A 14,678-nucleotide genomic window follows, 5' to 3' on the forward strand; every position below is an offset into this window, starting at 1 on the left:
TTTCCTGCTATGTTCAGTCAGAGTGTTATTTTAGTCATGTTTGCTATTTGAGAGTGAAAAAAAATACACTATATTGACAAAAGAATTGGGACGTCTTTATTATTGAATTCAGGTGTGGTATGGGGCTGTTTTTGTTTTGTGGCAGCAGTTTGATGAAGGCCCTTCTCTATTCCAGCATGACTGTGCCCCAGTGCACAAAGCAAGGACCACAAAGACATGGTGGATGAGTTCAGTGTGGAAGAACTTGTCACGGAGTCCTGACCTCAACCCTGTCGAACACCTTTGGGATGAACTGGAATAGAGATTGCAAGCCAGGCCTTTTGGCTCAACATCAGTGCCTGACCTCACAAGTGCTCCACTGCATGAATGAGCAAAAATTTCCACAGAAACACTAAAAAAAAATAAAAGCCTTTCCAGAAGAGTGGAAGCTTCCACTGCCACAACAGGGGGACCAACTCCTTAGAATGCAATGTCACCAATGTTGTCATTGGTGTAATGGTAAGGTGTCCCAATACTTTTGTCCATATATATCTAGCCTTCCTGGGACTTGTCACCAAACTTTATGCAGCCCACTCATAAAAATGCAAAGGTTGAAGTTTTGTTTGATTTTGTTGTCCCGTAACAACAGGACAACAAAATCCCATAAGATGTTTTTACAGTCAATTTTCCTGTGATTATTTATCTATTTTTTTAAAATGTGTAATCTATAGTGTAACATCAAATTTCTTCACAGGAGTTAATTTTGACTACTGGTGTTATATATTTATTTATTTTTCATCTCTGTAAGGAACGTCACAGATGGAATTATAAACAAATAGATGAGAGAAAGACCTCCCCGCTGGAAATAGCACTGGTAGCTACATAGTGATAAATGTCAGAAACACAGGACAGCAGCACTTTGCTATTCCTGGACCTTAGTGGTTTACACAGACCAGAGTGAGGAGCAGAGCAGGCGGGCTGAGGGACTCTGCAGTTGTCCTCGTGACAGGCTCTTTTTACCTCTCGCCTTACGAACATTAAACCTGGATATATCACACTCAGGGGTAAGTAGGCTCCTCCTCTGATATTGTTGAGAATTTAGCACAAGCTCACAGAGTTTTTGTAGCCTGCCACAAACCATCATCGTTAAGACCAGCAATGTGTACAACACTTGTTTAGTCCAGCACAAGAACAAACTAGACTTCCTGCAAACCCTTCAAAATAAAATTATGCTAGACCATGCTGGCAAAAAGCAACAGAAGTCAATGAATAAATGGGAAGTGTATGCAGTATGTAAAATAGTAAAAATGAGTTATTTGATATGAATACATTCTAGTTTCAGATTAAAGCTTGAACTATATTGCAGTTGTGTGAAGTCTAATTTACCTACTTTCATGCTGTCTGGTAAAATAAACTAGTTTTGTTTTTGAAATATAAGTCTTCTATTTGTGTCTATTCTAAAATGAGAAAAAACTGTGAAGTGGCAAAATGTGCATGTCTGACGCATTTTAAGTTTATCTGCTGTATGCTGTATTAATATGTGACAGGATATGACAGACTCTCTCAGGTTTTATCAGCCAAACCAGGATTGGTGTACTGCTGGTCTTTTTTTGACTTTTATTTTGAAGTGCTGGTAATTTGGCATTTTCCTGATTCTTATCTAATGTCACTGACTTGATCTTTTGTACACATCAGTAAATCTTGACAGCGCCATGACACAGTGTGTAACCACACAGAAAAAAGCCCACCTTAGCTTTTACTGAGCAGAGTGTGACCTGTGTGAAAGACTGTATCATTCTGAACACTACTGTCTTAACAAACTGATTGCTCGAGCCAGATAAACCTCGAAAGAAGGTGAATTAATCTGAACTGCCAGGCGTTCATGTTTACAACTGTTGCGTCCACACTGTAGTCATCCATGCGAAATCAGGAAGAGTTCAGTTGCAGCTGGGCCAGTGTCAGGAGCTATTTACGTTGACATGCCATTCATCCAGCTAAAAATAAAACATACACATTCACTGGCCCCTTTCGAAATGTCATAGCAAACAACCTCCTGCAATCAGTGACTTAAAGTACAGACAGGCTGTCAGAGACAAACAGCTAGTGAACTCTTCCTCCGGAGATGTGAGCATGGTTGAAAGTATGCACATGCATTTTTCTCGTAGCGAACTCCCTGAGTGCTGCTGTCATCCGGGCCCATCTTCAGCTGTGCTCCAACCTGTCAGGCTCCAGTCAAACATGTCATCTGCATACGCTGCTGCTATATCAGCCATGCTTTCCACCAGCCCTTTGAATGCACCCCTCAAACCCAGCCCCCGCGTGTCCCCAGACGCAAGAGAGAGGTCTAAACCTTCCCCCCTGCCCAGCAAAGCTGCCCACTGCCCTCCGGCTGCACAGATCCATCGTCATTTCCCTGAGCCTCTGGGATCTTATGAAGAGCAACAGGAGAACCCTGAAGACTATGGCATCGGTAGGCAGCACCCCGACACCAAACCCCAACACACTGGTTGAGATCTTTTTGTCTGATGGAGAGACATTGTGTTGCAGGTGGTTACTATTGCGTAGAGATCGGAGAGGTTTTCATTGATCGTTACCAAGTGGTTAAAAAGTTGGGATGGGGTCACTTCTCTACTGTATGGCTCTGCTGGGATATGGTGTAAGTATGAGTTTGACCTTTTGACTTTTCATATGTCACAGAATATAATAGACTGATCCTATGGCATGTCATAAACAGAAGAGAAGCTAAGTGCCATAACTGTTTGTGTGCAGGACGAGTCGTTTTGTGGCTCTGAAGGTGGTGAAGAGTGCTCAGACATTCACAGAGACGGCACTGGATGAGATCAAACTTCTGAAATGTGTCAGTATGGCCACATTGCTTTTGTTTAACATGCATCATTTTAAAGTACTCTGACAGTAAACAGGCCTCCATAAACTCCATATTCTGTTGTGTGTGAGAGAGACACACATACAGAATATGGACTATGGTGGACTATTTTGTGGACTGCTTTGAATTAAAAAATCCATATGTGACGACATAATGCTGTGATAATATTGTGTTTGGAGCTTGGTAATATTAACACTCTGGAACGGATGTTAGGAAGTCACTTTGTATTTATCTTTATCGTTTTTACACACTTAAATTTAATTGTAATTGTAATATATGCACTATATGACCATCAGGTTAGGGACAGTGACCCCAAAGACCCAAAACGTGAGAGTATTGTGCACCTCATTGATGACTTCAGGATCAGCGGAGTAAATGGAGAGCGTATCCTTTACAGAGATATGTAATGCAATCAGCTGCAAGCAGCTTATGCCTCTGAGGGGGTGCTTGCCGTGGCTGAAGGCTTTACGTTGTTGGGTTGTCCATCCGTCTGCCTGTTTGTGCCATTCTCATGAACGTGACATGTCTGTGTCATGAGCACAGTTATGCGCATCAGAAAAAAACAAAACAATAGACAGCTGATGGAACTGTGCCACCTTAATTGCTAACCAGATGTGTGCATGATTCTGGAGGTGCTGGGCCATCAGCTGCTGAGGTGGATCGTCAAATCCAACTACACTGGCCTCCCACTGCCCTGCGTTAAAAGCATCCTCAGACAGGTGCTGTGCAACCCTTTATTCCTCTGAAATCATCCTCCTGGTCTATCACCACTGACTGAGCTCTCTCTTGGAACAGATTATCTTCAACATTTGCTCCTCACTGACATGGACTGCAGTACCAGTGACAGTATTTTCGTTCCTTATCACAGGTTCTGCAGGGTTTAGATTACTTGCACACTAAATGCAAGATTATCCACACAGACATTAAGCCAGAAAACATCCTCCTGAGAGTGGACGAGGTTTACATTCGGAAGCTGGCGGCCAACACGAAGCTGTGGCAGCTGCCGGCATCCTCCACTTTCGCGAGCTCGTCAGGTTAGTGACGCTGCATGCAGTTTTAAAGGAACCTGCGTGTACAAGGCTGATGGAGGTCTCCATGACTAAATGCAAGAAAAATGTTAGCTGCTGTTGCTTTGATCACTTATTTTCTCAGTGTGTCCCTCATTCTGTGTTGGTTTCTTCACTTCCTGCTAGTGAACAGAAGCTCCAGAGAAAAACAGGTATGAAACCTGAAATTTACTGTGCATTATTATTACATAACAACTATATGTTATCCTAACTGCATTGTGACCTGTGTGTTTCTGCTGTGATGTCCTAAGAGTTTGTCCAGCCTGCTGGGGAAGCTGACAGGAGTTTTCCACACTCTTGGGGAGTGGGTAAGAGAGATATTGTGTTTTACTTTTTGCACTGTATATACACGGAGATCTTGTATTTGCATGCATTTTAAGAGTATGGGGGACATAGTATGTCCACAATATTCATTCTGCTGTACTTTTGTTGTAATCGGATGGCAGATGATATGCATAAAAAAGGTTTCAGCCTGTAACACTGCATCGGTTAAGCTGGCACAAGAAGTTGACAAAATGTTGTAGATGATGTAAAGGCTTTTAATATGTGAAGTTTATGCTGAATGTTTTTTGAAGTCAATTTAAATTTCTTCACTTTGTGGCTTTAACTGAAATGGTTTTCTTTACTTTCACCGAGCACTTTTCAGATTAATTGTTTTACTCGATACTCACCTCTGTAGTCCAGCAAAGTCTCCAAGAGCCCCATTATGCGACTGAGGAAGAAAGACAGGAGTCCACGAGGGCAGGAGATTGCATCCGACCGCAGTCAAAAGGACAAACTTAAGGTGTCGCTCTCTGATGCCACTGCTCCCTCTGGCATCTGCAGCTCCACCTGTAACTCTGAGATCACAGGTCCTAACCTCACATTACGAAGACACACCCTGCTGTTTGAAGACGGACTGGATTCTGCTCCACACGACCACAGAGACTCCATCTGCTTGTGGTCAGGCCTCAGCACAGATGCTCCTGCCTGTGGCTCTAGATCAGTTTTAATGCATCAGACTGCCAACAAAGAGCCAGCTCCGCCTTCCCCATCCTCTCCCCGCAGTCAGTTTGTGTTTTCTTCTATCGATAAGCAAATTGTTCTTCTTCCTGTGGAAATTAAATGCGCAGTTTTGACAAAAATATGTACCTTGCTACTTAGTTATGTGTTTAAGTGAACTAATGTCAGCATATAGTAATATTATCATCTGTGTACTCAAAGTTGATCCCATTCTGATCTTCTTAGCTGTCACATTTTTTTTTAGGTATTAGTGACTCAGATGTACTTCTGGACCTACTAAAGCCCCAGAATGCTGATAAAATCCTCATCAAGATTGCTGACTTGGGCAACGCTTGCTGGGTGGTGAGTTATTGTTTAAACCTGTAAATCTTTAAAATTACCACCAAATAGCCTCATCTTTAAGCTAGAAAGCTGTCAGTAAGTATGGACATACTCCATCGCTCGACGTCTTTTAATTTGAATTCATTTGTATTAAATTACAAATATCATTTGAGGGAATAACTGAATCCTGAGTTGTAATTGTTCATATTTATCACGCTATGAAATTTTGCAGGTTTGCTTGGAGTTCAGTGTGTTTATGATTGACGACAAAAAGACCAAACCTATAAGAATTTAGCAACCAATTACAGAAAAACTACTTTGCAAAACAAAAGTACTAAATCATTAACTGCAATTATTTTCAGATTCAAAAGTGAGTAATATCAAAAGTAAGAACTCCAGGATTAAAGTTGTCAGAATCAAACTGTGAGGTGTTTCATAAATGACCACTTGTTATAAGTAAAAAACATTCCACCCATAATTTTTATAGACCTGACTTTAGTATGAACATTGTATGAAAACCATATTTATCGCGCCATCCAGTGAAAAACACAGCTGCCATATGTTTCCAGTGAGACAAGTCTGTGTGGACTGATTTGAAATGTAGCTTGAGAGAGGTGTACATTATATTGTTGTGCGTTTCAGTGCTACCCGGTGGGGATGGTTATGCTTCTCATTTGATTTGGCAGATTCAAAGATAGATGCTGTTTTCTCTGTTTTTGATTTTTTTTTTTTTTAGCCATGCTATGGGCTCTAGGAAAGGCAACATCCACCACTGAAACGCTGCCTAACAACCTTTGGATGGATTGCCATTAAATGTTTTACAGCATTCAGGGAGTTCAGTGTTTTTTAGTGGAATTTCCATTAGATGGACTCGTATGAAATTTGGTACAGGATGAGTTTTAAAAACTTTCAAAAAAAGACTTTCATCATCATCAGGTCAAAATTTAAATTTGCCCAATATGTTGGTTTATGACCAAATACATGCAAAGCTAATGACATTTCAGTCAGCCTCATGTCAACATGATAAACTACGCTGGTGAACATGGTTAACATTACACCTGCTTAACATCAGCTTATATTAGCGTTCTCTTTATAAGACTGATTAACTCAAAGCACTGCTGTGTGTGAGTTCAGCTTCACAGAGCTGCTAGCACGGCTTTGCACTGAGATGAAAAAGCACGAAGACATTTTTTTGTGGATCTTTGTCAAGTCTCAGACGCAGGTCATTTTGTAAAGGAGCACTAAAATCTCATCTCTCTTTATCAGCACAAGCACTTCACTGAGGACATCCAGACGTGTCAGTACCGCTCCGTGGAGGTTCTGATCGGTGCTGACTACTGCACACCAGCCGACATCTGGAGCACCGCCTGCATGGTGAGTGGAGCACTGACCCACGATGTGTGTTTTTGTAACAATGTTCTTCATCTCCCCTTGATGAAAGTGTTCTATTCCATCATTGCCATTAGTAGGAGCATATTTTTGTCCCTCTATGTGTGCTGTAGGCTTTCGAGCTGGCCACAGGGGATTATCTGTTCGACCCCCAGTCAGGGGCCACGTTCTCCCGCGAGGAAGGTTTGTTTAGTTCGCTACATCCCTTTTGTCCTTGATTAAACTAAATGTGCTTATAGTACAGCATCTGCCCATGTTCTCTCAGATCACATTGCTCACATCATTGAGCTGCTGGGACCTCTTCCGTCCCAGTTTGCCCTCTCAGGAAGAAATTCTAAGCGATACTTCAACTGTAAAGGTAAGAAATTATACAGTATATTATTACAAGCACAATAAGACTTTGGAACTACTTCCTTGCTCATCATGCAGACAAATTACCTGTGCTGCTTTTGATAATTATAACTATACAAAAGAAGTAAATCGGCCTACTTATTACCCTTTGCAGGACAACTACGACACATCTCAAAGCTGAAGCCGTGGAGCTTGCTTGAGATCCTGCTGGATAAGTACGAGTGGCCACAGGAGGAAGCCGCCCAGTTCAGCTCGTTCCTCCTGACCATGCTGGAGCTGCTGCCAGAGAAAAGAGCCACGGCTGCCCAGTGTCTGAAACACCCCTGGATCACCTCCTAAGCATACCAGTTCCGTCTTGTTCAGAGGCCAGTGGACTGCTGTCTGCTTTGGACCAGGCTTGGACACATCACATGTGACATGGGACTTGGACAGCTGTAGGTTATACAGTAGTTGTCTGGTGCTGGCATCATGAACACAGAGTGAGATCCTTTTCACAGATGGGCTGCTTGTTCTTTTACTATTTTAATGGAAGTCACATAAAATTCAGTCACAGCAATGATAAACAAGAAGTTTTGTCTTACTGTAAAACTACCTTGTGACATGATGACAAAGTTCTTGAATTTAAATAAACTGACATATGACGGATTTAATTTTTGTTTCTAAGAAAGCTGTAGTAGCTAAGGACTTGGCTTGAGATCTGCACTCGCTGCTGGGTTGCATGGAAGCAGGCTGAGCAGTGCACTGGGCTGTGCGTGCTGCTTTGTTTGAAGCAGTGGAAAAGTGGTTTTAGAGTGCAGTTGTCGTGTTGTATATGTAGACATGTCTCCACATCAATTGCATCTATAGGTTCCTCTGTCCACACCTGTGTGTGTGTGTGTGTGTAATGAAGTATTAATCAGAGGCAAAAGATGAATTTCTACCCATTGGGAATAATAACATTTTTTTTCTTTTTCTCCTAAAAAAGCAAATTGAGTCCTAACCATTCAGAAATGCTTATGTAAATAATGAAAGAGTAGTCATAAACCAGTGTGAGATAGTTTTATTCATTTACTAATAGCCTTAGCTTTGGTTGCAAATGATGGAGGGCCATCATCAGCACAAACATTCCTCTCAACAAAGTTCCTCATGCCAAAGATGGCATGAGTGGGTGAAGGGCTGTTCATGAACATGCATGTTGTAATCCACCACGGCTTCTTTGCAGAATTCATTTTCCTGATATCATAATGGCCTCAGGAAATCTCTTCAGGCTTTGGTCTCCACAAAACAGCAGAAAATTTGCTGTATATCTACTGTTAAGTTATCCTGAATCTGAGGAGCACTTCAGTCAAACACCATAAGAAATCTGGTCTGGTTTTTGGAGGTGGTAAACTCCAAAGGTAGGGATATAAAGGACAAAACCTGCTGTGCAGGACCAGGGTGAAGAGCAGCAAGATGTCTCTTTGTCACACACGTGGTGAGTAGTAAAGGCACAGCAGCAAAGCATGTGTTGTTCTCTTTTAACAATTTCATTATAGACGGGGGCAATGTCTGTAAGCATTTTCTGTTTTGATTGTCTTGTCTGTTTGGGTTGCTGTATCTGATGATGATATGCTTGTTTTCTGTCCCGAGAGTGGTTTCATCTAACCTAACTGTTCTGCTGAAGCAGAAGGAGTGGCCAGGTTAAACCTGGGATGATTTCTCTGCTCAGCTTCTCTGCAGATGAATTATTTAATAGTTTAATAATAAAGGCTACACCATGTTCCCCCACGTGTGTGCACTCATGTCATGATACAAAGGGCTGCGCTTGCGTCACTGTGTCAAGGTAAGCTAGCCTGTGCAGTAGAAGTTTTCTACTGTCTCTGTTAGAGATTTTGGGGAAGTTAATTGTTTTATTAAACAGAGCCCTCTCTATTGCTTCTGGAGATCCGTGTGTTATGTTCAGTCTTTCTCACGTCATTTACATCCAGGGGAAAGTTGTCTGCACTAACAGACCTAAATGCCTGCTTACTTGACGACCTACCCAGCCATTTGATCAGCAAATCCATTTCTTAATTTCTTCACTTATTGACAGCTCATGGGTTGATTGAGTTCAGGTAAGTCAGGGGACACTGACTGCAATTCCTATTGATCCCCTTTAGATGAACTGTGACTGGGCCTCCCTCTGAGCAGTGTAGGCTTTATGGAGTGTGAATATGGGTGGTAGTAAACATTATTCTCTTGATGCTTGGATCCGTGGTCGAAATGTGTGAACCTTGTTCTCATATCTGTTGCTGCTGCCTCCAGAACTACAGGCAGCTTCAGCTTTTTACCATTAAACTTCCTTTTCTGTGAAGGCCAGCTTGGTTTTGCCTGCATCTGCTTTGTTACCGACTGCTTCTAAGCTGATTCTGGAGCTTGTGATTTTCTGGAGTCCTCAGTCCTCATAGAGGACTGAACCTGCTTCGATACCATCTTGTGAATCTTTTACTTCGTTTTCAGCTGGGACAGCTACCGACTTGGCTGCGATGAAGTGCAGTGTAGCTTTGTTTTGAAATCCTTAAAATCCCCATACTAAGTCATCATCGTTTTTACTATGCTGTCCTCAATGAAAGTTGCCATGTTGGTGTACTTTCAGTTGTACAGCTAGCCTGCTTAACAGGATCATTTGGGAATACACACAAATAAGTAAATAGTGAATAATATCTCTATCAGTAGAGAAAAGATTACTGATACAAATTAGTGAGAACAGGCACATCAAGGTGTCATCTCACTTCCTCTTCAGTGCAGCTGTTTGCAATCACCACTAGGTGGTACTAAAGAACACAAAGAAACACAATCCAATATTTCCAATACTGCGTGTGTGTGTGTGAGAGAGAGATATTTGTCATGGATTCCTTGCATGCTCAGATTCAGCAGCTCTTTGAGAGGGGGATGAAAGGAAGAGGAGGGAGGAGTTAGTCTCGTGTAGGTGCAGGCTTATGTCAGTTAGAAAACACGTATTTTCCCGTGGCAGCGAGACAAGGTGGGACGAGTACAGAGAGCTCTGCCTGCCGACACATGTGAGTCTTATTTTCTATTAGATTTTAATGGCAGAATCTTGATTTAATGGCAGAAGCATGATTTAATGCTGGTGATTTTTTCTTCTCAGTAAAGCCATTTTCAAACAACAAATGTTATAGTGTAAAGTGTTATAGCTTCAAAAATAAATAAGTTTGGGATATTTGGAACATTTGGATGGCCTTTGCATTTCCGTTCTCCTTCCTGTTCTTTCACATTTAAGTTTTTGACAGTTTGATAAGCATAAAGATCAATAGTCAGATAATATGTGCAGCATGCAACTGGTGCAATCATCTCTTATTTGTACAATGCACAATAAAATATGTGTCTGTTTATCAAGCCATGCCAAACATTCTGCATTTCTTCTTCTGAATCTCTTGGTTGTAAGTGCGTTAGGATGAAGCGAAAGTAAAGGTTAAAGTACCAGTGCGCTGCCTTTTGTGACATGGCTCTTAACCCCCAGCCAGTTGCCATGCAACTCAAACTCCAAATCAAAAGGAATTACCTCAACCAGCACTAGGCTTTCACAGTTGCATTAAGAGTGCAGGGTAATTGCCAGCATTGCCCTCTGCGGCTTTCCCACAGGATTTAGGATTTAGATTCTGGTTGTGCTTTTCTCCTCCTTTGTGCTCCGTTCTTCTGTATCTCAATCTTTGTGCGTGTGTGTAAACTGGAATCTGCAAATGTATAATCAAAATCTGTGCACACATAATCTTATCTGTAAATGTTTAAACAAACAAATAACAAATACCAAAAAGAAAAACAACCCCTCCAAATCTGTAATCAGATTTGCAAGCGTATTGAAATTTGTAAATGTGTAGACAAAGCTGCAAATGCTTCCTAAGACCTGTCAATGTGTAAACTCATATCCCACAGCGATATCATCATATCGAGGGCTGTGTGGGTGCACAGCTTGGATCTGGCAGCAGCAGCTGATAATGAAAATCAGAGCAGTGACAGTATTGTCCACTGCATAGTAAACACCCATCTCATTAGCTCTACACAAAGGTAGTGTGTGTGTGTGTATGTGTGTGTGTGGGTGTGGGGGTACGAGAGCTTTCATTTATCTTATGCAGATGTGTTGTTATTGCACTGTGCGTCACAGCCTCTTCCCGTATAAGCACGCTGAACTGATATTCAGGCTCTGTGTCTTGGTTGCAGGATGTGGCTGACTCTTGTCTACTGTTGCACCGGTGGAGCCGCTCTGCTGTACGGGCTGTACAGATGGGTGATACCCGCTGCTGTGCAGTATCACGGAGGATTGGCCCTCATTTGGCACGATGTCATTGTGGAACAGATGCTGGACGTACTGACTCAGTCCACACGTCCTCAGGTGTGCCTTCAATATGCAGTTTTCGCCTTGTGTAAGAGCAGCCCTGACACACTAACGACTAAAGAAGTGTGATGCAGTCTGTAAGTACATGATGATGATATTTAGGCTGGTAGAAAATCGGGCCAGAGATTGACAGGCGGGTCGGAGCAGCGTGTGCTGTTATGCGGACGCTGTACCTGTGCGTCGTGGTGAAGAGAGAGTTAAGCTCTCGATTCACCGGTCAATCTACGTTCAAACCCTCACTTATGGTGATGTGGGTAGTGACCGACAGAACAAGCCGAAATGAGTTTCCTACGCAAGGTGGCCGGGCTCAGCCTTAAAGATACGGCGAGCAGATCGGACATCCGGGAGCGGCTCAAAGTGATGTTGAAACTTCTATTCAGATCTGTGTCTTCATCCATGTTCAGTAAGCTTTTAGTAAAACAAGTCAGGTGCAGGTGTGGAAACAATAAACCTGTTAAGTTTTAATTTAAGGCAGACTGGACCTGCTAAGCAGAATACACACAAACTGACACAAGGAAACGATCCTTTAATGAATTACTACAGAACTGAGTAACAGAAATCATGCTTAACTGTGAAGAAGAAGAAGAATCAGCTTTATTGACAATATATATATTTTTACATACACACACTGAATTCGTCTTCTGCATTTGACCCATCCTGAAGCTGTGGACCCAGCTTCAGACAAAACAGGGTCAAACCACAACAGAACAGACAAAACCTTTTACAGGTGTAATTAATACCATATCATTATATCATTCCTAATAGATACATTATATTTTGGCATCCCACTGCCCGGTTCATCCCGGCTCACTGGGACACTTTGATACAACACGCCATAGTTGTTAGTTACACCTGATGCTTTTCCTGCTGAGACAAGCCAAAAGCCTTTAACATACTTGTGGGTGAAAAATATCCTGTTCTCATTAACACTGACTGTCAGGTTCTGTATCGAAATATATTGGGACATTAGGAAAGCCAGAAGAGTGGAAACTGAAGGACTTCATGCACAGCTTAAAGAGCTTACAAGAAGCAACTGGGCAGGAGGGTGGCAGGTCACTGTGATGATCAACTGATGGGAACAGGAAACGTGCTGAGGGTAGGAAAATAAAGATACATATTGAATTCCTTGGTCAACACATGTTTAGGATTAAACACAAGCCTCTTGAAATTTAAATGTCACTCCAGATCACATCTATCAAGCTGGTCTTTTTTTTTGACATAATGCCTGGACAATAAGTAAAACACCTTTTCTCATCAGGCTTCCTATGATTCGTTGATGATTGCTTTTAATTTATTATAATCTAAAACATTTATACTTTATTTCATATTAAAAACGGAGAGTGTTCAGCTTTATTTTCACAGTGTGCAGGCCACACATTTCAATTCACTGATGTCTCTGTGGGATTATCTATGAAACATGTCCACTGTAGTACCTTTTGCCTCGAGTGCAATGTTTGATCACACTGAGCGCTTATACACAAACCTCAGGTGCTGGACACAAACATCAGTGCAAACGGAGAGGCAGCCACACATTAGGATCAAAGCTGGGGACATTTTAACATCACCTGGTTACATCACGAAGGAGGTGAACGTGATGGAAGAGAAACAGGACGTCTTTGTTAAAAGTTTTTATGTTTTCAGACCGAGGGAAACCAGTACAAATTTAATCAGCCTGCAGTTTGTGGTGAAAGTTGTTGAGCGACATTTTGCTGCTGCTCTACTGTGTGTGAGTGGAGAGTTCATCATCCTGTTGAAATTAATAGAATTTGTACAACAAAGATAGACACCAATAAATCTGGCTGGGATCTGGCACTCAAGTGTGGAGTCACATCAAGTTCTTTCATCTATGTTTAATAATCTACCATAAAAGCATTAATAAATGAATCATTAAAAATGGCTCGGCCTGTTGTAAAATGGTCCTGTTTATTCCTCCTCAGCGTCTCCTGAGTGCAGTACAGAAGAACGCCACTAGAGGGGACCCTCGCAGCGTGGTCAAAGCCATCGATCAGTTCTGCAGACACAGCGAGTGGGCCATGAACGTGGGGGATGAGAAGGGTACTAATTTGTCATCATATAAATCATGCTGTCATGGGTAAAATCATTTCCTTACTTGACTTTTACTACTACTTCTTTGTCACAGGCTGCATTCTTGACTCCGTGGTGTCTGAGGTAAACCCAGCCACTGTGTTGGAGCTGGGAACCTACTGTGGCTACTCCACAGTGCGGATCGCCAGACTGCTCCCTCCTAACGCCAAGCTCATCACTCTTGAATTTAACCCGGACTTTACTCCGATTGCTCGTCAAGTCATTGCTTGGGCAGGATTAGAGGAAAAGGTAAAGCCAGACGTTTCCACGCAAACTGAAAAGCAATGAGTGACCCAGTGTGTGCAGGTCAGAACACAGTATGTTTCTTCTTTCTAGGTTCAGTTAGTTGAAGGAGCATCTGGTGACTGGATCCCCAAAATGAAGGAGCAGTTTGGAGTGGAAACATTTGACTTGGTTTTCCTGGATCACTGGAAGGATCGGTACCTTCCTGACACAAAGCTGATGGAGGCAAGTTTGCTGTGCTTATTTCCAACTGCTCAAACTCTTGATTTGCCATGACACCCTTTTTGCTGTTTATGCAGGAGTGTGGTCTCCTCCGGAAAGGCAGCGTCCTGCTGGCAGACAATGTCATCTGCCCTGGGACTCCTGACTACTTGGAATATGTTCGCAACAGCCCGCACTACAAAAGCCAGTACTTCAAGTCTCACCTGGAGTACACCAAAGCAGAGGATGGCTTGGAGAAGTCTGTCTTCTTAGGGTAGAAGGGAAGAAGTGTCATATTTTACATGGACACTAGCAAACTTCAGACCCCTGTTGTCTTGGGTTCACTTGGCAGATCAGTTAAATCTGTTTTTTCTAATACATTATAGAATGTGTTAACTTCAATTAAAAGTGATACATCATGTGAAGGTCAAACAAATAATTTGTGTTGTGTGCTTTTTGTGACACCACGTGATGGAAGCCTCAATACTTGATGCACCGTTTGAGACATCAGTATTTGTACAGTAGGTGGCAGCAGTGATGCTACCTTCGAGCATCTAATTGACAGATGAAGAGCTGCAAACTGATCCGGGGGCTGCTTTTCCCAGAGCATCAACTCAAATCAATAATAAATCTAATCTAGCTGCATTCTGTGGTGCACAAACCCATTTTGTGCTCTGATATTCTCCACTATTGCACCTGCATTGACAGGTATGTGAAGAGGGAGTGTGTGTGTGTGTGTGTGTGTGTGTGTGTGTGAGAGAGAGAGAGAGAGAGAGAGAGATATGAATCAAATTGCTGCGCATCT

General features: G+C 42.3%; 2 protein-coding genes across 2 annotated transcripts; both read left to right on the plus strand.

Moving 5' to 3' along the window:
- The first annotated feature begins 923 nt into the window (after positions 1-923).
- On the plus strand, positions 924-7,734 carry LOC124056847 (SRSF protein kinase 2-like). Its single transcript, XM_046384702.1, has 15 exons — positions 924-1,043; positions 2,145-2,449; positions 2,527-2,635; positions 2,749-2,836; positions 3,160-3,247; positions 3,476-3,582; positions 3,732-3,897; positions 4,057-4,082; positions 4,182-4,238; positions 4,610-4,976; positions 5,177-5,274; positions 6,520-6,627; positions 6,756-6,825; positions 6,908-7,000; positions 7,148-7,734. Exons 2-15 carry the CDS (start codon positions 2,218-2,220, stop codon positions 7,330-7,332), a joined length of 1,794 nt encoding a protein of 597 aa, XP_046240658.1. The 5' UTR covers positions 924-1,043; positions 2,145-2,217; the 3' UTR covers positions 7,333-7,734.
- Positions 7,735-9,853: 2,119 nt separating this feature from the next.
- Positions 9,854-14,307, plus strand: comtb (catechol-O-methyltransferase b). The gene is made up of 6 exons (XM_046384710.1): positions 9,854-10,010; positions 11,170-11,341; positions 13,282-13,399; positions 13,485-13,678; positions 13,766-13,897; positions 13,972-14,307. Coding segments are annotated over exons 1-6 (798 nt in total). The 5' UTR covers positions 9,854-10,008; the 3' UTR covers positions 14,152-14,307.
- The last annotated feature ends 371 nt before the right edge of the window (positions 14,308-14,678 follow it).

Source organism: Scatophagus argus, chromosome 3 (genome assembly GCF_020382885.2).
Source record: "Scatophagus argus isolate fScaArg1 chromosome 3, fScaArg1.pri, whole genome shotgun sequence".
Lineage (NCBI taxonomy): Eukaryota > Metazoa > Chordata > Actinopteri > Scatophagidae > Scatophagus > Scatophagus argus.